At 42.0% G+C, this 27,366-nt stretch overlaps 1 protein-coding gene across 1 annotated transcript in view; it reads right to left on the reverse strand.

Moving 5' to 3' along the window:
- Positions 1–9,059: 9,059 nt before the first annotated feature.
- LOC134635594 (inactive phospholipase C-like protein 2) overlaps positions 9,060–27,366 on the reverse strand; it is a 40,088-nt gene continuing 21,781 nt past the window's right edge. The window contains exons 3-7 of the mRNA XM_063484971.2: positions 22,800–25,280; positions 21,462–21,665; positions 16,934–17,009; positions 11,354–11,463; positions 9,060–9,814 (exon numbers count right to left, since the gene is read on the reverse strand). Of these exons, the coding sequence (XP_063341041.1) occupies positions 9,608–9,814; positions 11,354–11,463; positions 16,934–17,009; positions 21,462–21,665; positions 22,800–25,280 (3,078 nt within the window). The 3' untranslated portion in view covers positions 9,060–9,607. The remainder of the gene's footprint in view (positions 9,815–11,353; positions 11,464–16,933; positions 17,010–21,461; positions 21,666–22,799; positions 25,281–27,366) is intronic.

The raw sequence follows: 27,366 nt of genomic DNA on the forward strand, positions 1-27,366 counted from the left end.
TGGAGTGAATACTTTTGGCAATATAGTGTATTTCATTTAGGCTGGGAAGGCTAGCAGTTAGAGTGCAATCCACACACTAGGAGATGCGAGTTACCCCTTGGGACCAATCAAATGACCGAAGAGAGGAAGAGATTTTAGTAGAACAGAAGTTTTTGGGGGGTTTTTTTGGTTTAATTAACGCTATGGAAAAATATCCTCATGATAGTTTGTCCTCTGTTTGCTGTGTGGAACCAAAAATGATAAACCGTTGCTGAAAACCACATGTCAGCGTGCGACTCGTAATACCCCCTTAGCTACAGAAAACAGAATAATCAACCCTGAGCTGTAAAACAATTTCTGCATTGATCAGTGATAATATCTAGCAGTCGATATGGGAATAACCATGAGTTGGATTGTTTGGATTAGGTTTTTAAATGAACTCTTTATTTTTGCCAGAGTTTGACAACAGGTCTCTTTTAAATGCTTTTCCAGCCAATAGCTCCAAACCCAAATGTTTATTCTATTGTTTAAAGTCCTAAAGAAAAAAAAAAAAGATGATATGAGAAGCTGAAGCCACCACTTTACCATTTGCGCTTGATAAATGATGCAAAAAATCATTCGAATAATTTTGAGTCAGTCAAATAATCAATTAAACGACTGGTCGTTTCAGAGCCACGCGCAATATTGGGTCAATAAAAGGACCAGAGTGCACGCACTCTGTCAATAGCAGAATGTTTTATTTTAGCAATGCATCGTGGGATAAGGGAGGTTTCTGTGACCCATTACTTTGATATTATTTATTATTAAAATATTAGTGGTTAGTGTCAACCAACAGAAGCTATGCAGTAAATTAATAAAGTGGTCCACAGAAAATTAATCAGGGTCATTTTTGGTAATTTTGTTTCCAGTATTTAAAGTAGGCACAAAATTATCGAGTTTCAGCTGCCAAGTGTGATAATCGTCTGCTTTTGTATGTCAGATACCTTAAAATGTAAAAAAAACCACATTCATCTTTATCCTAAATTAACAACTAAAGCCAGTAGTTCAGTTTTAGCTTTAAAATCACTTAACTTTGTTTTTGTATTGATTAATTTTTTCAGACTGAGCCATTTAAATAAACTTTATGGGAATTACCACATGGAGACTTTTTGATTGATGAAGTTGTAAAATCAAAATCAATTAAAGTCACACTGCAAATGCGTCATTGAAGGTTAATCCTGCTAGCATGCAAGAGCTGATGGACAATAACTCTTGCACTGGCAATTATTCGCTGCCAAGTTCCAGGAAAACAAATATATCAACATAGAAAGACTTCTGGCAGCAGCTGTTTGGATCACAGGGAGTTCTGAACCCAATGGCATTTATTAAACAGTCCAGGAGTAATACATTAGAACCATTACACCACTAGAGTCATGTGAACATTTTTGTATTTTTTGTGTTTTTTATTTTGTCTGTTGCCTGAATAAAACAAGCCGTTATAAAATGTATTTTTATTTTAAAAATGCATTTATTCATTTTTGTGACTATGAATTTCAGATTAAGTATTCTACATTACCACTCAGAAGTAGTAGTTCTTGATCTAAAAAGTAAAGCCAGTGTGGAACTGCCTCAACCATCCAGTCGTATGAAAGTCTGTGGGACAAAGTAAGTGCTTGGCTTTCTTGCTCAAAGCCTTTATTAAATACTTTGCTGTTTCAAATGTTATTGAGTACAACATTATGCTGATGTTGTAAATTATGGTAGTTTTAGATGATAAAGCAAGGACACTTTGTGGCCATTAAACATACAGTTTATTGTCCCTGTCTGCCTCTTACTTGTTACATTCAGTTTGAAAAGGTGAAGCTGGTGATGGTGACACCAATCATTTTGCATCTTCAAAACAGGACTGCCAATTAATCGGTAACGTCATGGTGGTTTATTTAAAATATTGGCGAGATTTTCCCTGGGTTCAGTGGTGCAGAGTCAAGCAGTGTCTTTGTCTTCATCAAGCTGCTACCGAGTGTACTAAAAGTTCCATCCATCCATCTTCCTCCACTTATCTGGGGCCGGGTTGCGGGGGCATGAGCCTAAGCAGAGAAACCCAGACCTCCCTCTCCCCGGCTACTTCCTTCAGCTTGTCCAGGGGAAAACCAAGGCATCAGCGTGTCCTGGGTCTGCCCCGGGGCCTCCTCCCGGTGGGACATTCCCATAACACCTTGCCCAGGAGGCGCCCAGGTGTAATCCTTGTCAGATGCCCCCACATCCTCAACTGGCTCCTTTTCATGTGGAGGAGCAGCGGCTCTACTCTGAGCTCCTCCCAGATGGGCAAACCACTCACTTCATCTCTGAGGGAGAGGCCAGCCACCCTTCGGTGTCCAGTCCAACACCCACCGGCAACTAGTCCAACTTATTGCCGGCTATGCAGACCAAGCTCCTGCAACGGTTGAACAAGGATCGAATGGCCCATAGCAATGGGTCAGACACCCCATACTCCCAAAGCACCTCCCACAGGACACTCCGAGGGACAAAGTCAAATGCCTTCTCTAGGTCCACAAAACACACGTAGACTGGTTGGGCAAACTCCCATGCACCCTCAAGTATCCTTGAAAAGGTAAAGAGCTGGTCCAGTTTTCCATGACCAGGACAAAAAGTGCATTATTGCTCCTGCGTCTGAGGTTCACCTAACAGACGGACTCTCCTTTCCAGCATCCTTGCATAGACTTTCCCAGGGAGGCTGAGGTGTGTGATCTCCTATAGTTGGAACAAACCCTCTGGCCCCCCTTCTTGAAGATGGGAACCACCACCCCAGTCTGCCAATCCAGAGGTACCGCCCCTCATCTCCATGCAACATTGTAGAGGCAAGAGGCCAAGACAGCCCTAGAACAAACCTCATCGGAGTTGTTTAACCCCTAGAGATAGACAAGTCGTCACCCCCATCCCCAGACTCTGCTTCTTCCATGGAAGACGTGCCAGTGGGATTAAGGAGATCCTTGAAGTATTCCTTCCACCGCCTGAGAGCATTCTCAGTCGAAGTCAGCAGCACCCCACCCGCACTATACAGAGTGCAGGTAGAGCACCGTTTTCCCCTCCTGAATCACCTAAAGGTTTGCCAGAATCTCTTCGAGGCAGTCCGAAAGTCTTTTTCCATGGCCTCTCTGAAACTCTTCCCACACCTGAGTTTTTAGCTTCCGCCACTGACCGAGCCATGTTCCGCTTGGCCTGTCCGGTACCTATCGGCTGCCTCAGAATTCCTAACCAATCCCAATAGGATAGTGTATAAAAAGAAGTTCCACAGTTAAATAATGTCTCCCATCATTTTCTCTTTTCATTATATTTCCACCATACTGTGTGGTTATGTTTTGTTTCTTACTCCTGAAAATTCTGTATCCACCAGGCTCTGCTTATAACAACATAGAAATTTAGCCGGTCTTTTCTTTTCCCCATTTTTAGAGTTATGCTCCACACCCCAGGCTTAGGGGTCATTCACACCACTCTTCACATTCACACAGGCTTCCCGTGGGGTTTTAAATGTCATCTGACTGCTGACTGACGAGGTGTCAAAGATAAGAATAGTTCGATCTGTTGAGAGGATGGAGGAAGAATCAATAAGCTGAAGAAACAAGTGAGGAAAAAAGATCATGATACACAGTGATATAAAAACAGAAGGATGGAGTCTGATGAACTGATGACCTGTACTCCATCTCAGACCTCATCTGCAAAAGGTATCTGGAGTCTATCACAGCACGTCAACGCTGTTTGGCTGCAGTAAACTCCTCCAACGCAAGCAGGAGGGACACACACTGTTCTGCCAGCGTCGAGCTAGCACAGGATTCAGTGACGTCTGCTTGGAAAACCCAAACAGAACGCATCTTCACTGACAGCCTATGCTGCACTGCCTTTTGTTTTATGCCTTGTCCAAACAGCTTCCCACAGAGTTCACTTGAGTGCCAGCGCACTGCTGTAAACATGCAGATGATGATTTAGCTTCAGAGACGTTGCACTCAAGACCCATCCGTCTATCCGTTCATCTTAACCGCAGTGCTGTTGCTTAACTTCTGGGAAAGTGTGAGCCAGGCTTCGTCTGCTGATTAACTCCAGACGATGTTTAGTGTCATAACCCTCCACCCTTGTATTGTTTGAGAGCCCTCTTCATTGTAAGAAAGCTCTCCTAGGAAGTTGATTTACTCGACCACAAAATTTATACGTCAGGACAGCCTCGATTATCACATCGCCACGTTTCAGGTGACGTTTGCTAAATCAAGCTATTTTCTTTTCCAGAAAGGAGTGCTTGGATATGTCGTTTTTTTTAGGCTTTCAATTCTGATTTGTTATCTAGCAGATCAACACAAAGATGGAAATTACTAGTAAGATTGTAAAACCTGCAGCCCTGACACTATGGAACAATATTTAATGAGTCCCACTGACAGCAGAGCATGGCTCAGAAAGTGCCGATACCCTCGTTTTGAACTCTCTGATGGCTAATAAAAGACATTTTGCTGTATAAACATTCGGGTGACATGCTAACGCTCGTTAAAAAGCTCTTTACGGAATGCATTAGAGGGCCATTCGGGTCAGTTTCAGTGTTCTTTACACCCATTTAGCTGATTGTCACTGCCTCCACGCGTGGCTCTGCAGTCTCGTGTGTGCACCTTTGTTAGTTGGCACCACTGCAGGTAGGACCAAGGACCAATGACCAGGATCATTGAGGTTGACCCCCAATAAAAAAGGAAAAAAAAAAAACAGCTGATTAATAAATTAAACCTTTTTTAGTGACCATGTGTCAAATCGAGTATTGGTTACTTGCTCTTTTCTCAGTTTTTGCAGTTTTCTCAGTTAGGGACTCCAAACATAATACACTCGTGACTCGCTATATAAATAAAGTTTATGTGTTTGGTAGCAACTGCACAGCTGTCTTACCCATAAAACAGGGTCTGCCTTTGCTTGCTACCTGTGCACGAGCACTTGTGAGCGTGCTTGCTGGCGACAGACCCATCCAAATCAAGCCTAAGCTTTATTTCCCCAGGCTGGCTCTGCTCAGCTCAACACACAGGGAGCTAATCGATACTGATGCATGTGCAAAAAAAAAAAAAAAACAGCTGGGGGAGTTGGAACGAGGCATCTCTGCCCTTGAAAATAGTCACATCTTTGTGGACTCACGCACTGTGAACATGATTGATGTGAATATTAAAAGCGAAACTAACCTTGGGAACATTTAGCATTCTTAAGGCTGTAATGTGACTTGGAATAAGAGCAGCAGGAGACTTGGATTTGATTCCTGGATTAGAAACCATTAGCGAGGCCTGCGTGAGTCAAAGCTGCAGGGAGGGGATGAAAAATAGGTAGAATATTCCTTTAATGCAAGAGGGATTTTCTTATTCTTTGAGAAGGAGCAAATGGGGATTCGGTATGACGCTGGGATGTAAATTACCTAACAGAGCAACCTACATTGGCAAAAATAGGCAGAAGCAGGGCTGACTGGAGTGGGAAGGTCAGTCTGACACGGTGCAGCCTGAAGAAGAGTGGAGGACGGTTGCTGCAGGGAGGCGGGCGAGCTGATCACTGTGCAGTGAGAGAGCAGATGACGGGATTTCACAGAAGTAAGTAAACACTGCCTAAGAACGAGGAAGCCATCCCTGCCGCCAGGTTAAAAAGTATCAAGTAAAGTCAAACACAAACACATGATCTATCCAACAATGTTTATTGAGTTCCTATTTTTTTCTTTTTTATTTGACAGGTAAAGAGACTTGAAATACAGCTGAAATGCTCTCAACAACAACTGTAAATACGCCAACTGGCACAGCACTGACGTCTTGTTGTGGGTTCATGATCTGCAGGAGGTGTGGACAGCATTTAAAAAAAAAGAAAAGAAAAAAACGCACATCATGAGCAACAAGGAAGAATTTGAAAAAGGATGCAGACATTTATGGATGTGTTTGGCTACACTGACAGCTAGCAGTTAAATCATTTTTACTCTGTGGACAAAGATATTGATGTTCAGCTTGTTTGAACAGGGCTACCACCCTGTTTTAAAAGAAATATCGTGCCACAACCCAAGTCATGTTTGTTGAGTGTAAAAGACGGGCAGCTGTTGAGCAGAGTCACACAGTTAAACTTTTAAGGTTTCAGCTTTATCGCTTTAAAATTTAGGACTCTGGATCTTCCTAAATCGCAACACCAGCGTCAAAGTCGCACTGACTTAATTTGTACTCTCCTCAGATCATTAAGCTCTCCCCATAAGGCAACAAATCAGATACTTGTTTTGAAAATTTTCAAAAAGAGACCTTCTGTGGTCCAACACATTATTGTTGTTATTGTTGGACTCGTGTAGAGTAGCTTTCAGAATAATCCTCAGCACTGTCCCTCAGTTCATCATCTGTCTGATCTAAACCAGATTCTCTTCATTGGCTGCCCCTCACGAACAAATCATTTAAGGAGGCCCACAGAGGTCGCTCACACAAAGGCTGATCTCCATATTTGAAACTGGCCATGTTAAATATGAACATCCACTATTTTTAATGTGTGTATATATAAAAGATGAGCATAACCGGCCTCCTTTTAAAGGCTCTGAAATGTCAAATGCATTTTATATCATTTTCTAGGGTTAATTATTTTATATATACTTATTATTTCAGGCCTCCTTTGTCCAGTAATTAAAAATATCTACTTTACTATTGTGACATTATAAATAGAGATAATATTGGAGGGACAAATGAAAGGCAAGCCAGCAACGTAACAGTGAAGCAATGAAGCAACGTAACAGTAAAGTCATGTTCAAAGACAACACCCTTTTCTCAGTCCCTGCTTGCACTTGGTTTTAGTTAGCAGTAACGAGGCACAGTTTAATCAAAGGGTAACTGTGGATCGATTGCTGCTCTGTCACCAGGAATGGTTATGAAGCTTTTATTACTTTGAAGTCGGTGTCCTTCTCTACCATCTCTTCAGACCTGAGTTTATATTCTTACAAAGGGTTGTCAAAGTGCTGTTAATCACAGACAGAAACTGCTTGAGCTGTCTGATACAGTTTTTCATCACGTGAGAACTTAAAAGTGGATAAGTGGAGCTGTGATAAGTGCACAATGAAGCATTTCAGGGAAACATCTTTGTGGCGTAAACTGAATCCATAGCCTTTTGTTTTTGTACTTCCCATACAAAGTGAGTGCAGCGTGTTCTCATACCCGTGGTGTCAAATACTGCCATTCTTATCAAAGCTGCTAACGTCTCAGACACACAAGGAGTCCTGTGGCACCTCTGCCATGGTGCACCAGAGTACTGCAATAACAAGACAGGTTTTACTTTCAACTAAAGGTTTGTGGAGGACATGGTGTTACAAATAAATGCACGGGTTACATTTTCAGTGTGCAGGGTTTTCTAAATATAGCCAGTCAGTATTTAGTATTGAATGAACGCAACTAAAACTTGTGACTTAACGTGTACTCACAATGGCTTCCCTGCACCTTGGCCAAACATAACTCTCTCCTACCCAGACCTCCCAGGCACCAAGTGCACTTGAGTTTATCTCAGCATCTCAAACATGGAAAGTATAAAAGATGGATGCGGCTTCTAGGTCTGTAAAGAGAAGCTAATGTGCTTTAAACTTGTGTTCTTTCATGGCCAGCAGGGGAGCGATGACTCTGGGTACAAAAAACCTCTGACGGTAGGGGAATCTCTGGTAAAATACCCCCGACTTCTTCGCTTTCTTAATAAAGTAAACGCTTCTAATGACGATGGGATCAATCGCTAGCTTTGGGTTTTCTTAAACAAATGGGGAAAGCGCTCGGCTTCATAACAGGATTTTACTAACCAGCGACAAAGTCACGGGGCTCCACCCAGTCTACAACGTGAGTTCCTGTCTCACAAGCTCCCAACACATGAGGTTATTGATTTCAAGCATGTTGGGGTTTAATTAGGTCACCTTTGTCCGTATAGATTTCATTAACACAGTGATTTTCATGGAGACGGCTGTTATGGACTGTGTAATGGTTGATGATTATCACTGTTTGTTGAACACTGGTTTTGACTTGTGGTTGTTTCAGTCTGTTAAAAATGGTAGGTGTAATAAGATGAAGGCTCATCCAGCACTTTTTGGGGGGTCAATAATTTGTTCTATTTAATTCAGTTCTTTTGTTAATTATTTTCAAAACCTTTTTCAAAATTACAAATTTGTAATTTTGAAGAGTACTACTGTGTCCATTTAATATCACTGTGACCTTTGCACCAAGACACTGAGGCCAAAGGTCAACTTGTGCGCATGTCTTCAGCTGTGTCTTAGAGAGCGGCAGTGTTTGAAGCCTTGAGATGAGTCCCTGTAGGATCTATTCAGTGGTTCTGCTCAGCAAAACCAAGTGATTACAAGAAAACAGACTGATGAGTTTTCTTTTTTTTCCACAGCCAGAACAGATTTCTCATTTGGTTTATTTTGAATATCTGTGGAATTGGTTTAGCTCTTTTTTTTTTTCTTGGAAGAAATCTAATCTTTTTAATATTTATTACAGGTTTCAGCACTCTCGTGTGGGAGGAGCATGCTCCAAAAATAAAAGCCCAAGATATTTCCCAATGAAACGCTAAAATGTGATTAAAACTGCGAGCTGTTGAGTGCATTAATGTCCAGTCACCGGTTTCTTCCGTGCAGTTGCTGGTTCTGAATTTTGAGACTTTGTTGTTGTTTGCACCAAAGAAACTGTATGAATACATTCTCTTATTCGTCCTTCTGTCTCGATGTGTTGGAGCGCTCCACCGGGAAAACTCGGGTCACTTCTCCTCGTGATAAACCTCGTTACCAGATGTCCACAGACAAATAAAACTTTGTATTTCCACAGACATATTCATATCTTTTATAAAATAAATCTTGTATTTCCAAGTGTACAATAATAAAATGATGCACTCTGCAGAAAAAAAGGTAACAGAAAACTCCATATATACACATAGTATACTGTTTTGGCAGACAAAAACATGGACAAGTTCAGTATTGTAAACAGCTCTTTACTCCCATTCACATGTGTTCGTCTACCATTTATTGACTTCTCCCGTCGGCTTGTTGTTCCTCCTGTCCCGTTACATTCATACAGTAAATCCAGAAAATTGTGCTTTAGGAAATCTCTTACAACAATCCGCGGCTTTTTTTCCTTCATATCTTTTCTTAACACCTGTTCTGCTGAGTAGAAGTGCACTGTCTCCAAACAGTAGCTGAATGTCTTAAACAGTCTCGTGGCTGGTAGTTCACTCATCTCTCCTGGTTCAGTCAGGAGAAGAGTTGGGGTTAGAGGAATGGCAGCAAACTTGTGCAGTGGCGTGGAGGATGTAGAGATCTGAGCTTGATGACTGGGAAGGTTTGGTGGCACATGTGCAGCAAATGCTCCATTAGTAATTTGCCAGTTATCTAGACTTGAATTAACTTGCAGTGAAGCCGTTTGGTGAACTGAGCTCGTGCCTGGAAAAGCAGCAGCGTTTTACTGATGGCAGAAGTTAGAGAGGTTAAAGCTGCGCTTGGGATGCAGGAATGTTTGTGATGGAATGTGAAGAAACACTAGCGTGCACGGAGCAGTGATGACTGGGTAAAGACACGGACTGGTGAAGGAGCAAAGCTTTGGGTTTTGAGCTCAGGAGGCAGGAACAGAGTGGAGGTCTGAACGTGGGCGTCAGGTCTGCGGGTCTAGTTGTCCTCGTCCGTCAGCTCGTCCTCCGCGATGGCCTTCTCCGGGATGGCCTCAAGGCTGCATCTGCTCTTGGACTCAGAGGAGCCGAAGGAACCGCTCACCGCGCTACCTTTAGTCAGTTTACAGGTGAGCGCGGCATAGTGGATCTGCTTGAGGTTCTCCTGGACTTCGCTTCGGGCATGCTTCAGTAGATCCGCCTGGCCCTGAGAGGTAAACACAGATCAGAGTCAGACAGCAGCAAGTTGGGTGTCAGGAAAAACTGTAGCTTGTAAAACTTCTTTCAGTTTCATTTTTGCAACGCTAATTCACTACACAAACATCTCAAGGGGTGTTACACTGTAAAATAAAGAAAACCATACAATATCAAAGAGCACCCCAAATATTTGATGGTATATTATTAGCATATATTTTATATTCTCTATGAACAGCACTTGGGAACAGTGGGGTTAAAGACCTCTAGTTGAACCAGGCTCAGGGAGGAAGCTGCAGAGCTGATCGCTCTTACCTCTGTGTTTAGATTAATGTGTTGTAGAGTTGTGTCAGTGTCAGATTTAAGATGTTATTGGCTCCGAAAAGTTTATTACAAATGCTTTGTGAAGGTCACTGACTCACAGTCCATAAACATTCCAGTTTCACTAAACACGTCCCACAAAGTGTCCTCGTGCCTGTGTAGTGACAAACGTAACAAATCATCCATCTGTCCATCTTTTTAAACGCTTGTCTGATTCAAGGTCACAGAGGGGGTGGAGCTTATCCCAGCTGTCATTGGGCGAGAGTCAGACCCTGAACAGGTCGCAGAGCTGAACACGTCTCCTGTATACTTTAATTTCACTGCAGTTGGTTTTATAAGCACAACATACAATTGAGTTTTTAATGAAATTTGAAATGTTTTTCACACCTAGTTCTACTTGTAACTTTATTTTTCTTAAACATGTATTCACTGCATTAACATTACCCGAACATCTGTGCAGTTCTAACACTGAAAGTCCACAGCAGGCTTAAATAGTTCATTTTAAGTTGGTTAAAACACAAGTTATATGAGGTTTCTTTTATACTTGAGAGACTTTATCATTGTGGAACACGTCACTGTTAAAGCAGCATTTATGGCTGACTAGATCATTTTCCTGACCAACAATCAGATTTCCTCCCAGCAGCCGAGACGCGGGGTGTTTCTCTGTCATCACTTCCTTTAAATGTCAGAGTAGCTGATGTCAAAGCATTGCTGCAATCATCAACGTGCACTTTAGTTCATCTTGTCAGGCTGACTATGATCAAAACTTTATCTGCACTGTAACACCTTATTGATTAACAGTGACCAGCTCTGGTCCTTAACGTTGCTGTGGCAGGGAACACACTCGGTGCTTTTAGCCATAAATCATGCAGCTCACTGTAGTGTATCTATTTATTCCTTTCCTTTGTTTCGTTTGTATACAGTCTACATGCCATTGTAGCAGGATAAAGGTTAAGTAAGCTGAGCGTATGCAAGCAATCCCTGTGTCCTGAAAATCTCAGGACTCCTCTAAACACTTGCTTACGGGCACTTTTTTTCCCCAACTGATGTCATGATGTCAAAAAGGATCAGAAGAAATGTGGCTTAAAGCGAAGTGAGAGGATGAAGCGAGCAGGGCCCATTGTAGGATAAATAAAGGTTATTATGCAAAGCTCCTCTAAGCAATTTGGTGGCATTGGCCTCCATTAATAAAACTGGCTTGACGTATAAGTGATGTGACTGAAAATCTCACCTTCAGAATGGTGATGTTCCACGTGAAGCTCTCCACAGCCTTGTGCAGCTTTCTGCCTTTCAAGCCTTCCTTCACAGCCAGGTCGTGGAGGTTCTCGTGAAATTCCATAGCTGCGAGAGAGAAACAGACGAGAATGAGTGTCGAGTCAGTGCGGTATTGGTTTAGGAAAGAAGAACAGCTGCTGCGAGAGTGGAGTCTGGGATATGCGACTGGCTGCTAGGCTTGTTGTCACTGTGAGGAAACACATGCAAACAAAGACCCTGGCATGTACTGTCGACATTTCACATTTCTCCAGCAGCAGAAAACTTCAGTCTGTGGAAGTACAGAGACTCTCCGGAGGTGGGAGAGCATTACTGTCTCCTCACTGCACACATACGAGGTGATAATGGATCGCAGTGGCCACAGTTACATACATACCAGGTCTGGAAAGCAGGTGAGATTGTCCTGTAGCATAAACTCAAGTGCCTGCCATGAAAATATTAAGTCTTGTGGAAAGCAGATGTGATGGAAAATGTGGTCTGTTTTTCAGCTTTTCATTGACCGCGGAAGGAAAATGTATCCGACTTTTCTTGGGACTGCTTTGTTTTATTAGAATCCACACAGTGTTTATACATAGATTTTCACTGGGATGTCCCTGTCAGCAGGGAACTGTTTTGTGCCTCTCTTCAGCATCATCAATGGGAAATCTATATCATGCAGTGACTAGTGTGCAAATCCTGGGTAAACCCTCCTAATACAGGGATGCTAAGGGACAGAAGTACACAAATACAGATGAGGAGAAGGAAAGAAAAAACTGAGGGGAGTGAAACAGTGAGGCGGGATAAAAGAGACCCGGAAACAGAGAGTGGGAGACGGACACGACGCTCTTTCACTGTGGATTAGCATCACGGCCTCCAACAGAGGAGGGATTTGTCTCCTGAGGAGCTTTCCCACCTCTTCCCTCCTCTCCTTTTTTTTTTTCCCCCTCCTTCCTCTGCATGACTGAGTCTGACTAAGGACATGTTTAAAGTTGACTTTGCTTTGCAGGGTAGCAACAGGAAACTTCAGCCTGAGAACCATAAACCAAAGGCAGACAGAGCAGAGACTCCATGACTGCGTAACATCTCTGCACTGGAAACTCCACATACATTTCCGCTTGAATCTCTGATAACAGCTTGAGCCAGTCGTAGTTCCTGTCAGTGCTGTTGCCATGGAAACATGGTGTGCACGAGAGAGAGAGAGAGAGACAACAACCCCCCCCCCCCCCCCCCCCCCCCAACCCCCCCCCCAACCCCCTTTGTGTGAAATCTCCATAATAGGTGTGTGGGGCTGGGCTGTTTTGGAGCCATTCAGCTGAGGATTTGCGTCTGTCACCAGACTTCTGGCATGAATACAACCTCAGGAAGCTGACAGGACTCAGTCAGTTGTGACACATTTATCATATTTGAAGCAGATGTCACGTCACCGCTCACAAGTCCCACTTTTGTTTTTTGTATTTTCCCCACCATTTTTTGCTATAATCAAATGTGAAATGACATCTGTTTAATTCCAGGTCACTACTGTAACTACAGAGCTGCTGCTGCTGTGCACGTGAACCATGACGGTGCTGAAGAAGGTGCACGTCGCACACACACTTAACTTACACTGAAGGTTGCCTAGCAACATTTTATGGAGTCTGGCAGGCAAGAAAGGGGAAAGCTCGTTCTTAGCAAAGCATTTGAGACTCTAATCTCTGAGGTAATGCTGCAAGACGGCAACTGTACAGTAAAGACTGCTTCGAGAAGGCTGAGGCGTAATGTGAAGGATCGCAGCATGACCTGAATTTTTCAATAGGTTAAATTCATAATTCTTTCAGCAAGACAGGATCATATCTACTTATACCACACATGCCACTAAAACCTAATTTTATCAGACATGGAGTACAAATCCAGATTAAGCAATTATCCAGGTCACAGGGGCAGCAGTCTAAGCAGAGACACCTGACCTCCCTCTTCCCACTACATCCAACAGCACTTTCACAGGACACTGAGACGTTCCCAAGTCTGCCAAGAGACACAGAGCCTCCAGGATGTCCTGGAGTGCTCTGGGTAGGACGTGCCAGAAACACATTGCATAGGTGGTGTCCGGGGGGCGTGAACTACATCTTTAATTGTGTGGAGGAGCGGTGGCTCTGCTCTGAGCCCCCCCTCACTGAGCTCTTCGGCCAGTGTCTGTGCCCAGACCCCTTTCAGAGTACACTACTCTCAGCTCGTGGCCACGGGTGAGGATAAAGCGTATATTGATCAGTAAATCTCAACTCATTCTTTACCACAATGGGCCAGTCCCCGGAGATGCTGCAAAAATACAATAGCTTCTTGGTCAATTGCACTTTTTTCTGTTTATTGTTTAATATTACTGAAATTAAGCCTTTTGGCTAAGAACTCACACAACTGTACTTGTATACAGTCGTGTGTCTGTATGTATAACTGGAGTGATGATAAAATGTTGACTATGTAGAAATGTTCAGAAATCTACATCTTAAAGTAGAAAAGCTGACAAGCAGATAATTAGCCAGAAAATGAAAAAAATCAAAGTAATGGTTATTCTATCCTTAAAATATCATAAATGAATAAATATCCACTGCTCTACAAACGGATTAAAGAAAGCTTAAAGGGACAAGATTGTTTTAGACCGTTTGATTTTTGAGAATCTGTCATTTTAACTTGTAAAATAAACTCTGGCTCTTTGCTTTGTATTCTGCCAAATGTCACAGTGGCTCCACTTTGCACTGAATACTGTAATTTTGCACTTGGCATTTAAAAGAACATCTTCTGTGCTGATCATGTTAGTCTGCAGCAGCTTTAGCCATCCAGCTCCCCCAAATGTTAATTGGAACCTAAGTGAGTATCGGGTGAGGGAGGTGACATCCCTGTTTGAGCTACAAACACTTGACTGAGTTCGCCGACACCACCTACGTCCATTTTTTTTTCTCTCTCTTCTCCTTCTTGGGCCCCGTCTGAGCTGATGTGATGGATTATTCACAGCTTTAATAGCTGCTCCTGCTGAAACATTCTGCTTTCTGTAAAGGGGGAATTGGGTTTGTACTGACCCAGTTTCTACTCAACAGACGCACAAAACCATGCTGCATGCACCGCTGGGATAGAATTATGTCAGTTTGGGATGGAAAATAAATCAATGTTCAAGTTCATCAGTTTGCCATCTGTTGTGTCCTAGTTTGCAATTGTTGGCTGTTTAATTTTCTCCAGTTGATTTTGGATAATCATATATAAATATGCTTTGAGACTAAAGTCCCCATCATGCTTCTCTGGAATTTGTACTCCCGTCTTACTTATTTGTTTGACTATTGTTTTATTTAAAAGTGTCCTTATATGCCCTTCCACACAGGAGGTGGCATATACTGCGCTGAGTTGGCTGCTGCACCCTGCCTACATTTTTTGAGGCAGCTCATGGTTTTTACGTGTACTATATGCTGCTTCATGTCGTTCTGCGTTTCTATTGGTCGAAATGTATTCCACACAGGCCATGCAGTTCAACGCAGCTGAACCAGGAAACACTCGCATTTGCTGCATTTGTCACGTCGGACCGAGGAGCAACTTCTGCAGCCGCAAAGCGCCAATACCTCCAGTTCCCCTAGTGGCCACTTGAGGCTGGCTTTGAAAGCAGTCAATTCTTGTCATGCTCTAAGTTTGTAAAATGCAAGGAAACAAAAGCGTCTTTGATTTGTACAGTCGTAAAAAATCTCCAACTTTACAGCGTTAAAAAACATGTTTACAGTCGACCACTGTAGACAGTTTTCCACCCTCAAACAACTCTGAGGGTCCATTTTTTAAAAGTATTCTGGAGGTGGAGGCGTGCCAGCTTTAATTAAAGAGTTTAACTGACTATAGCATATAACATTTAATCGACTAGTGAACTGTTCACATGCCACACTCAGTGTCTGCCTACAACACTTTACAATTTAACTGGATCATAATAGCTAGTTATCTGCTATGAGCCAGGCTACACTAAAGAGGTGAGTGCTCAACAAGAGTGATGCGCCGTTCTTTACCACTAAAATGTGGTTAATTCAAAACTCAATTTGGTAACCTGCGTAGGCATACTAGCATATTCAATTATATGATAATGGCCACTTTTTAAATCTCCTCTAAATCAGTAACAAATCAAGATCAAGCATCTGCCCCGGAACACAACAGAACTGATAATGAAATGCAATTTTGTGAGGTAAAAATGATCTAATAATGCCTGGCAGGCATCTTTTTCAGGCTTTTATCTTTTTAACTACTTTACATGTGCCAGCTGTTGTGTTGCTTATCTTCCATGTAATCTCACTGTGGTAAGCCGGTAACAGTAACGTCATAGTCTAAATTTGTAAACTGCAGACAAAGAAAAGCCAAAAAAGAGAAAAAAAAGACGCCTTTTGATGTGTACAATGAAGGCCGTACAGATCACAGGGTGTTATTATGGCTGAGGGACACAAACAGGTCATGCATTTAGGACAGAAGCTGTTCTGAATTGTGCATGCTACAGTCCAAATTGGAACCAAACAGAAAATGCTCTAAATAAAAATTCAAAGGCTTTGGGGGATCTTTCTGATGTCAGTAAGTTCAAGTACATCTTTAGCCCAAAGCCACTGGCTGGTAATTGTTAAGGTCTGGAAGGTGGTTGAAACGAAAAACACCAAAATGCCTTTGATTCACATTGCTTAAAAAGGCACAGTCGTCATCCTCTCTGATGCAGCAAGACAATAGACAATGAATATTTTATAAGTCATCCATCTGAAAGCCAATAAAGCTGAGCTGTGGTAATGATGGTCCATCTCTGCGCCCTTCCATTCTCACTAAGCGTTTCCAGCAGGCTTACTCGATGTTAAATTAGCCCTCTAGACTACTTAGACAGGATTCATTGCGAGAAAGTGCTACAATATGAATCACATTAGCTTCAAAATTAAGAGTTTTTACCCATATTTTTGGTTCACTGCTGTAGCTGCTTCATGAAACAAGAACTGCCCCAAAATAAAAGGCAGTCCTCTTCAATCATTAACACAGACTCAAGAAGAAACGGTGCCTCCAGAGCCCATCTGTGTGCTGCATCTTAAATCCAGTGACCTATAAGGATGACCAAACTTGAATGGATTCGCTTTTCCCTTATTGACACAAAGTCGAAATGTTACAATCGGCTAGCAGGCCAAGACTCCATAAATGCATGGAGCTCTAACTGGTACTGAATGGCGTGTGTGTGGATAGACTGCCATCTATTAACTTCACACAATCTTCCCCCATTTCACTAGACACTCAGTCTCGAACCATGTAATTAGAATACAGGACAGAGGCTCTTACAGGTGTGAATTAAACACCTCTATTTGAATGGCAGCTTTTCAAAGAGAAACAGTGACTGGATCACATTAATGAACATGAATCAAATGGTAATTCCACTTATGCAAATAAGAAAATTCTAATTAATTCATATTGACTGATCCCATGTCACCTCTGTGGCTTCAGAGGAGACATGGGGCCACAGGCAAACACTCATATGCTGATTAATGGTGTCAGGAAATTCTGCCTTTTAAGGGTTTTCCTCCTCTCCTGTGTGACTGTATCTTACCTGCTTTTTGGGTTTGTAGGATTCTCTCATACACCCCCTCTGAGCTCTCTAGCAGCATCTTGCTGGTCTGGATTACCTGAAAGCACACAAACATATTTGCTCACATTTGCCTTTAGTTTCCACATCAGCAAAACTAGCATCCCACAACAAAGCAGGAAGCAGTCTGTCTGCTAGCAGGCAGTTTCTATCCAGGGAGTGCTTAGAAAACAAGTTGTTATTACAGGGGATGTGAGTGGGCCAGGCTGCTAAATTGCATTTTTGAAAGCCAAAATTAGAGGGTAGGAGACACAAGCAATTAGGTTGTTTATTAAAAGTTACTTTTCTTCCCTAAAACACCAGCAGTGTCTTGTTTTAAATGAGAAAAATATATATGTGCAAATCTTACTTTGGTTGGAAAGTATTTTTTTCAAAGGAAGTGCTGATAATTAAGGTCATTTCAATTAAAAACATGTCAGTCATTCTCAAGCAGCAACACCATTACTGTGTTCTCTGTGAAGCTGAAACTGCGACAGATGCTAAGTTTAGCTCCTCTGGTCTTATGCGCACCCCTAATTGAGTGCACAAACTCTGCTGACCTGCAGACTGTTGAAACTCTTGTGGCAATCCATTTACATATTAAATGCCAGCGCTGCTTCTTCCTAACAGTAAACAAAAAAAAAGAAAGAAAGAAATAACGAAAAACATTTTTTTTAACACAAGGAAGACGGCAGCAGCATGTTGTTTCAGGAGGTTAATGGTGCATATGTAGGCTGTCAGAGACGGGGGGTAAATAAGCATGGAGTAAACAGGGTGCCTGGCAGACCATCTGGATCTTTTGCCACAATTATTTTAGTAATAGCTTAATTTTTTTCATCTGATGGGGATATTTATACCCTAATGTTGCTACGCTTTTGATTTCAATTAAGTGCCTGTAGGTTACTGGTGCGGCATGGTCGTAATTGACTTGTTCACTCCCAGTGTGACTTAAGCATAGAGAGGTTGTGCCGCGAAGCCAGGCGGCCCGGCTCAGCTGCCAAGATGGAAATTAAGTAATGATAAACAGGGTTTTATTGCAGAGATCGGAGAGACAAAGCCAAAAACTAGCATCACTGTGGCCCCAACATCGATCTTTGGAGCCTGCCAGCCAGATCCCAGAGAAGAGGGAAATCAGGGAGGCCCGTACAGAGAGGGATAGAGGGGAAAATATATAGTATTTAAATCCAACAGAGGCTGTAATTCACTGCTCTGACAGTCTTACTGTAATGACGCAGTCCCACCTCGTCCTTGACTGGTGCTTAATCTGAACAAAACTTTGCACGAATATTATCACACATACACAGATTATTAACAGTTTTTTGGATTTTCGTGTATATTATCTTCATCTCATCATCATCCTGCAACGCAATATTACGTTTTCTGTTTGTGTCTGCTTCGCGTGTCATGTTCAGCATATGCCGACCATACGTTACTTAGCGGACATCAAAATTTCTATCCGCAACTGAATTTTGTTGCTGAGTTACAAAAAATACGTAGGGAGAATTTGAAAAAGTGCGACAGGCCTGGTTTGTATTTATTAAAGCGGTCTCTTTAAACAAAATCAAAACTATGGTATATTTTGCTACCATATATCTTCCTTCCAGAAGCACATTAGGCTTTTCTCATTTCTCTATTTGGTGCCTCGCAATCTTCTCTGTCCTCCTGCCTGTGACTCCAAAATCCATCACTGGACACCACATTGAAGGATGCCTTCATTTCTAACATACCTCTCAAGGACAGAGGAGAGAGGAGTAATACTCAAGGATGCACAGAAGTGATTTTACCATCAGAATGTAAAAGGCGTGGCACACAGCTGACCTATACAAACACAGGTGACCACAAACAACTAGATCTTTGCACTCGCATGCTGTTTCAGTTTTTTGCAATTTGGTTAATCACCTGCATGATAGCCTACCTTGTCACATTGCACCATGGTGTGAATTGCATCATGTGATCACATATCTGAATCAATAAAATACAGCAGTAGTTGGACTACAACAAAATTTATGTTGCTGCTGTGCCTAATTTATTCTGGATCACTTTAAAATGATGGCTGAGAGGCGAGGATGTCTCATTTTGTTGAATCCCCGTTGCCTCGATTCTTCTCTCCTCGCATCTCTGGTGGGAGGGACTAAGATGCGAGGGGAGGATACAAGGAAAGGAATCGAGGGTGTATAATCCATGAAATTAGAGAGCTTTGTTTGTTCCTACCGTTTTGGTCTTTTCAGATGTGTTAATAAGGAAAATATGAAATAATGCCAGCCTTATCCTTTATGAGCATGTCGACAGACTTGTCACGGCCTGAGCTGCTATTTTTTCTAACACACTCTAAGAAAATAAGTGAGAACACAGCAGAAGTTTTCTAAAGATAAATATGAACGTGCAGCCTTTTTCCCCCCCAAGCATGACTATGCAGAGTCATTGCCTGATACTGTGCTCAGTATGGGGGACAGACACCGTTGCACAAACCCATATGGTGACTCACCATGTTCTTCTACAGGCAGTCATGACTAAGTGACTGTGGCTGTTTGTCTCACTCTGCAGCTGCAGTTGCGGCACTTAGAGCTGCCTCACACACTGTGATTACTTTCCTGATGGGTAAAGAAATTACTGTCTTGGTGGCAGACACAGCAAATCAAACGTCTTTAAAGGCATATTCTAGTAAGGTAAGTGGGTGGACTGCTCCCTATTTGCACACTAAACTGCATCCTCTAAATGTTATGGCCATCGTTATTATTATTATTACCACCCACATTAACAAAGACACAAACGGTCTTTTATTTTCAAGGTGACGTTAGTTTAATGATACATTTCTGCAAACTAAAACTAAAAAGAGAATATATTGTGAACAACAACTTTAATGTTATTAAAAATATTGTGTTAATGAGTCTTGTTTGATGTATGCGGTTGAACTGCAGATAACAGACATCTTAGCAGAACCATGCTAGAACAAAGTTTATTCCCCAATAAAAGCCTAACATATGGGTTTTTGAAGTCCCCTTGGTTCAGTGTTTCAAAGACTTTGTATTTTCTCCATCTACACTCTGTGCCCTTAGTTAATCTGTTGCGAGTACAAACAGAAATCAGACCATATTACCTAAGAGCTCGAGCTGGCATACTACCGAGTCTCTCCAGCTTTTTCTCTTAGCACACAAATGGGCAGCATTGAGACCCACATTCTATTTTTGCCAATTAGGAGCTGAAAGCCTGGCTACTCCCTGCGGTGGATTTTGACACACTACCAGAATTTCTAATTGTACTTATCCATACATTATTTAACATTATTTTAAGGTTGCACTCCCTCTTTTTCTTACGCGTATGCACTTGTCAGCTCATCTTTTGCCGCCACACCTTTCTGCTTGCCATCACTTCTGGCACTCTGCTGATGATCAAGGCCTGCAGCTTCACACCACTTAAGCCCTTGATCTTAATTTATTTGATTTTAGTCCCCAAACACCCGTCATTTTCTTCTTTCTTCCTCTCCAACTCAATTTTCCTGGCGCTCCTTCCATCAGGGCCAATTACCTAGCTTTCCATTCTCATGTCTGAATGGAGCAGAGGGGTCACCTTAATCGGTCTGCATCAGAGTCCTTTTCCTATGTTCGTCCTTGAGTTGCAAGGTATGAAGTTTTTGCCATTTCCATTTTTTTAGTGTTTAATGCATAATGTATCATTTGGATAACAAATAATGCAAATGCACAGGTGTGTGTACCCCTTCTTTGAATCCAGAGTTGAACCTAAAGGCAAAAGAGCCAAGAACTGTAGTTTCTCTAATGGCCACATGGGACTAGTTCCAGAGGCAAGCCAGTCTTGTATTAACACGTCCATCTTTCCAGCAGTAAAAATCATATTTACAGCCTGGTTTAAAAAAAAGATGTTGGACTTTCTTTTCTTGAATGTTCATACCTAATCTATGTGTTTATTAAGTTTTCAAATCAGAGACAAAATTATTTCTCTTGTTGCTGTGCTTTTGCTAGAAAATCACTTTTGCCTCCTTGTTCATGTTGTGCCAAGAATCAATGTCAGAGAACATCGTGTTTTAAGGTTAATGGTGTAGCTGGGAATAGCCTCAATGGCATGTTGCATAACTTGTAAACATTGATTTTATTACTTAACAGAACTTCAGCCCTGTTACCTAACCATCCCTGTGTGTCCCCATTAAGTCAAGTAAAGCCCAGGTATTGATCTGATTGGCGTTGGTTTGCCTGGTTAGATCATCCCTTCCTGTTGATGGCAAAAGCATGCATGAGTGGAATGGGTTGCTGCCAAATCCAAATTAAGTTTTCTTTTCTATGCACTGCAAAAGAACCACGAGTTTGGACAACAAAGACAGAACACACTTAGATCCAGACGACAAGAGATTAAATTATGTCTGCTACTTTGTTTCTAGACATTATTTCAGGTCATGGAATTGAATGCCTCTCTCCTCTTTTTTATTTACTGTCATTTTTGAGATTCACTAGAGTTACTACTGTGTAAATAAAGTAAATGAATCGTGCAAAAAACTGCTCACCATGTCATATGTGGTAACGACTTTCTTTAGGACCTCTGGTAGCAGGCCTTGAGGCTCTAAGTTGGGGTACTGCTCATTGAGATTGAACACCAGAAGGGGGTTATTGTCAGGCCCAGTCAGTCGAGGGGAAAGGGCCAAGATGCACTGCTTCAGGTTAGCCACCGCTGAAAGGCCGCACAGCTCTTTAAAGGACGCTATGGCATTCTGCAGAGAATAGAGAAAGCGTAATTACAGTCGGGCTTGCATGAACTTATGCTGGTTTACACTGGCATGCCAAGCAAAACATGCATCAAATGGCATAAGCATTACAAAAAGTCTAAAAGGAAAGGAACCTAATATTCCAGCTTTCGAAAATATGCCCTTCATCTGCCCCACAACCGCACAGAACAGCACTTTCTCAAAGGAAACGGCTGGAAGCTCATTCATTACCTGTGGGAACTTTCATTTTGGCTCTTATTAGCCACTCATAAACACTCAATCCTTTTGGACTGACACCAGGTTCACAAAGACACACAGACACACACAGAGACACAAACACCCTAACCTTCCTGTGAAAGGCCAAATTTAAATCCTACATAAACAACCAGAGGGAAAAACTGGCAGGAGGGCCAAGATGTGTTATAATCACAAGGCCAGTGGCTTGTTATCACACAATGACCGCAATATAAACAACGCTACCAAAATAAAACCTAATACAACGCCTGAAGAAACACAACCTGAGACCATCCACAGTGCAGAGACACTCGAGCAGTGTATTTCCTATGCAGCCCTTTGCATTTCTTTGAAAGCCTGAACAATGACATAAATGTCTCTTTTTCTGAAAAGAGGGATCACAGTAAGTATGTCTGGACTGGAGTCCATTAAATACTGTGGGTTAAAGCTAAGCAGTTAAAACAAACAGCTTTATATTGTTTTTCCATCACTGGTACCATTTAAAAAATGTGGTCCAGTTTACACAATAGAAGTTATGAATAACTTCTATAACATGGATCGTTAAAACATGGATCTCACCATTATGTTTGCTCGTTTCTCTCCATTCTTTGACACACATAAGGACTTGGTCAAATCTAATTCAGTCCAGGGTGGTGGTTTTTGTGTTTCCTTTCCAAAGATGAAGTCTTTTAAATTACCTTAGATGTTTTGTATTAAATCTAGTTATAATTAATAGATTATGTTCAGACGTGTTCAGACGTGTTCAGACGTGTTCAGACACAAACTTTCCATGCATATCCATGCAGTACAAAATATATCTTGGATGACACTGTTAATTCAGACCCACTCTAGTTAATCACACAAAAAAAAGGGTGGGAAAAAAAAAATCAATACTTGATGCCTTACCTGCATGTTTTCTCTGAGGTCTGTTGCCTCTCTCAGTGGCTGAATGGCTGTTTTGAAGACATCATCCAGAGCTTTGATCAATAGCACCCTCATGCTTGCATACTCTCTACTCCTCTTGCCTTTTCGTACAGACAGCCCCCTTTTGTGAGGTTTGCCGCCTCCTCTTCGATTGGTTATTGCCACATGAACAAACAATAAGGTATGTGGCAGGACTTCCCCTGTCAGAGACTGCAGCGGAACATGGCGGAAACCTGGCTGCAGACACTCAAACGGGATTGTGTATTGACCGATAAACTCATCGCCAATATAGTCGTCATCCAGCACCACAAAGCGCACCATTGCAAGTTCGGGGAGGTTTATCTGAAACTCGAAGCTCTCATCAAACAGAGGGTTGTCCCCGTTTTGGTTGACCGTTTTAGTCCTTTGCTCAGCGCAGTCGGCGGGAATGCCGTGTATTTCGACATACACGTAGGGATCTACTACGTCTCCTTTGGCACCTGAGCCTTTGGGTTTTGGAAAGTTTTGTCCACTGATAATCTTGATGTGCAAGAGCTGTGGAGAAACACCAGGCACTGAATCTTTAGTGTTGGCGCTGAAATATGAAACCTGCTCCCTCATGATCGCTGGACGCAGCACATAACCACAGTTCCCATTCTGACGGAACCAGCCAATGTTTAAATCCATCATCAGGCCAGGAGTCTGGTAGTTCATTGCTACAATCTGACAGCCACACTTCCAGAAATCTTGTGGATTCATGTTGCTGGAGTCAATCCGCATGGGACTAGGGTAAACCCGTGCTAGGAACTTCTTGTTATAGTTAACAAAGTCACCTGGGAATTCACTGGCACAACGACTGGCAAAGACTTCATTGAAAGAGCACAGCTCCCAATGCTTCTGTTTTTGGAAAGATGTTGGAAAGTCTTTGAACTCCACAGACTTGCACAAAGTCACCAGATCAGAGAGGTCCTTGGACAGCTGAAATTTCTTGAGTGCAACTGTCTGTTGTTCAGCAGTCTCAATGCTCATCCTTTGAGACATCTCTGCCCCCTCATCCTCATCTGTCACCTCACCTTCTGAAGCTGTGCAATTTGTGCCCAACTTCTTACCCTTCAGTAGGATCTTCCCCTTCAGTTCATTAGGAGACGGAAGGTAACAGTCCTCAGGTTTTGGAGGATCTAGGTGGAGCTTGTCTCCAAGGATTTTCTTTAGGTGCTGGAACATGACTCTCTGTTGCTTCAAGGAACAGTGGTTTTCTAAGCACAGTATCAATGGAAACTCGGAGGCAACAAAGGCATATTTGTTAATGACGTCAATGACACTGCGAAAAACTATCTGTGAGGTCATTGTGTGACCAGTGTAAATTACAGGTTCATTATCAGGTCCGTCCCACACGTCCAGCTCTACACTGCGGCAGCCCATCTTGAGAGCACGGATATAGCCTGTCACATCAGACGGGCCTCTGAACTGATCTTCTATCAGGTAGGTGTTGTGTGATGCATTGATGTAGTAGTGGGACAAGGGTTGGTTCATGTCTTGGCAGACTGATTTATGTTCAGGGTCAAATATATGGCACTCTGAGGACATAAGATAGTTAGAGAACCCGTCCAAAGACAGCCAACCTTTGAGCTGGCCCTCTTTCGATGGCTCATATTTCTGAATTACCTCAAAGCTGGTCTCTTCGCTGACTTGTGCCATTCCCTGCTCTGCCTCCAGAAATATCATTAAGTCCTTGGTATCAAGAAATTCTTTATTACTGGAAAACTGAACAAAGAGAAAATATATTTCTGGTCTGGTACAAAGATCGTGAAAGACTTCAATGAACTCCTCTTTTGTCACATCCGAACCTGATTTGTCCTTAACTTTATGCAGCTCCTTGAATTTCAGTTCTATTTTCACATTTTTGAGTCCCGGATTCAACTTTTTGACTAACTGTACAGCAGTGCATATAGAAAGTATCTTGCTGTTTGTAGTATCCTCCTCATCAAAAAGCTCACCTAACCACGATGAGCGCATGTTGTTCTGACTGCTCTCAATCATATTTAAGGTATGTTTCCCATAGGATATCAGGTACCTCAGCCCTGTGACCCACGTGTTGGCTACATCTGCAGTGTTCGCCACCAAGTCTAGGGACTCATAGTTCTCCCCAAAAATGACAGAGAAAGCACAATCCTCCGAAATCTGATCATAGGTTCCATTAGTTCTAAAAGTATCTGTGTTTTTGCCTGTCCGAACCTCTTTGATAGATTTTACATCGATTTTAGCCTTGTCTACTTCCTTCTTTGAAGGCTCCCATCTCAAAGACTGCATGTCGGCGTCAAGGAGAAAGTAGCGATGGTAAATGCGCGAATTGGATCGCACTTTTTTGAGCTCAGAGCCATCAACCATGGCACTGATGCAATCACTTGCGCTACTAATCTTCTTCTCAGTGGGCATGCTGCTGAATGAGACAGTCTTCTTTCTTTCCTTCCGCTGTTTTCCATCCTGCAGAGAAAAAGAAAAACACCGTGTATCAATAGAAATCTTTTCATTTAAAGTACAGGAAACAACAACAATGAAAATATGACAGTATGCAGTTATAATCAAGGTTTAACTTTAAAGGGGTAAGCCAGTCTAGGCTTACTTAAATCACATACTAAAAAAGTACTGTTCCATGTGGATCACTATTTTGTTTTTCCCCCAGGTTAATTTTAGAGTCATCAATCCCTCTAGCAGACCTGTAACACAGTCTCCACATTTTTTATTTCTTTCCAACTCAAGAAAAATCTAAATACAGCACCCAGTATGCTGCCCACTCTGACATACTGTTTGCCCAGATAGTCCTCCTTCTTGGTCCAACAGCAGCAACCTTGTTGGTTGATTTAAGGCACCTGTCGCTGTGTATTATACAGATACAACAAGGAATCTCCCTTAGGAGAGTATCGCCCACACAAATCCAGTCATCTACAGCAGTCACACGTCTGACATTTTCAATGAACCCTGCTCTTTCCATCGCAGCAGTTTCCTTCAGTACAACAGCATTTTACACTTGACATTATTGAAGTCATTTCACAATTTTAGAAAAACCCACACCCTTATTAATCATCCTGTGGCAGCATTGTTCAGCTATATGATGTAACTAGACTACGTTCCAATACATTCCAGTAGAAACATCAACCCTTATTTTCTTTTAATCTAACGACTGAATAAGTGAAATGCTATTGTTTTTAGAGGCACAAAGGGATTGGCTACTCATTATTACATTATGTATATAGAGGTCAAGATGCAGCAAAAGCAATGGACACTCCTGATAGTTCTCCCTGCTGCCGACAGCCCACTCTCAGTGAGATTGTTTATTAGTTTGTACAATTAAGATGTCAAAGTAGCTAGAATGATGAGGATGGAAGGCTGAAACAAAATCTTCTCCAACATAAAAACCATCTATACAACCAAGCGTAGTAATAAACATCTTACATAACAGAAATGATCAAGCAGATCAAGCAAATCTGTCAGTAGGCGCTTCTGAGATGAAACACAGACCGAAACAATTATATAATGTCATTTTTTTCCAAATTGATTCATCAGCATCTGTGTGTTGGAGTATAACAAAACAGACACTGACTCTTATCTTGTGCCCCTGTAACAATCATGGATGGACCTTATTTCGCAGTCTGTTGCTTAAGGTCAGTTCTTGCCCTAACCTAAAATGGGAATTCCTTACATAATCCTTCTGATCTGGGCAAAAAGGTGGATTTTAGGATAGTCATCAGTAGGCAGTAACCATAATACAGGCAGTATAAGGAGATAAAAATACTGCACACACCCAGTGCACTACAATAGGTATAGATTGCCAAAGCACCCTTGTCTTACCATTTAATGTTTCCTTAGAAAAAAAAACTGTTATGCAACAGTCTTTTTTTCAGTCAGGTGATCCACAATATTTTCCATTGCAAGTGCAGTTTCATTTAGCCTTACATGGTGTTTAAAAGACAACATAATCATGATCAGATGGGCTATTTATAGCTACATTTATTTGTTTTATAGGGTACATATTAATCTCCATCACTTATCTCTGTTCATCTGTTTCTTTGCCAAGTCAAAGCACAGCACCAGATCAAGCTAGCTACAATTTCCCCGTAATGTTAGCAGTTACAAGAAAGATGGTGATCTTTCTTTCCCTGCTGGCTTTTAGTCAGATTTAAAGGACCTTTATTTGGGATCCGTGGTCAACAATTAAGAGCTGTAACCTAATTAGAGTAGAAAAGTTCCACAGGACCATATGTTAGAAAAGTATGGGTGTAAATATATTTCATGAGCAAGACATTATAGCACCAGTAAGTACAAGCTGTATTCAGTACTTATCAACCTTATCTAACCCCCGCTCAGTCTGTTTAACATCACTGTGTGGTAACAAGGACTGTAAGCAAACACAGAAACATTATTTTCTTGGGTAAGCATCCAAAATACATGACCGTGCCACGCTATTAGTCATCCTTTCTTTGAATCCTCTGCAACAGAACAATACACAGCAGGACAATCGAGGTTCAAGTTTCTCATTTTTGAGAAATATTCTGCATTGATCCTCATTTCA

The sequence above is a fragment of the Pelmatolapia mariae genome, linkage group LG10_11 (genome assembly GCF_036321145.2).
Source record: "Pelmatolapia mariae isolate MD_Pm_ZW linkage group LG10_11, Pm_UMD_F_2, whole genome shotgun sequence".
Lineage (NCBI taxonomy): Eukaryota > Metazoa > Chordata > Actinopteri > Cichliformes > Cichlidae > Pelmatolapia > Pelmatolapia mariae.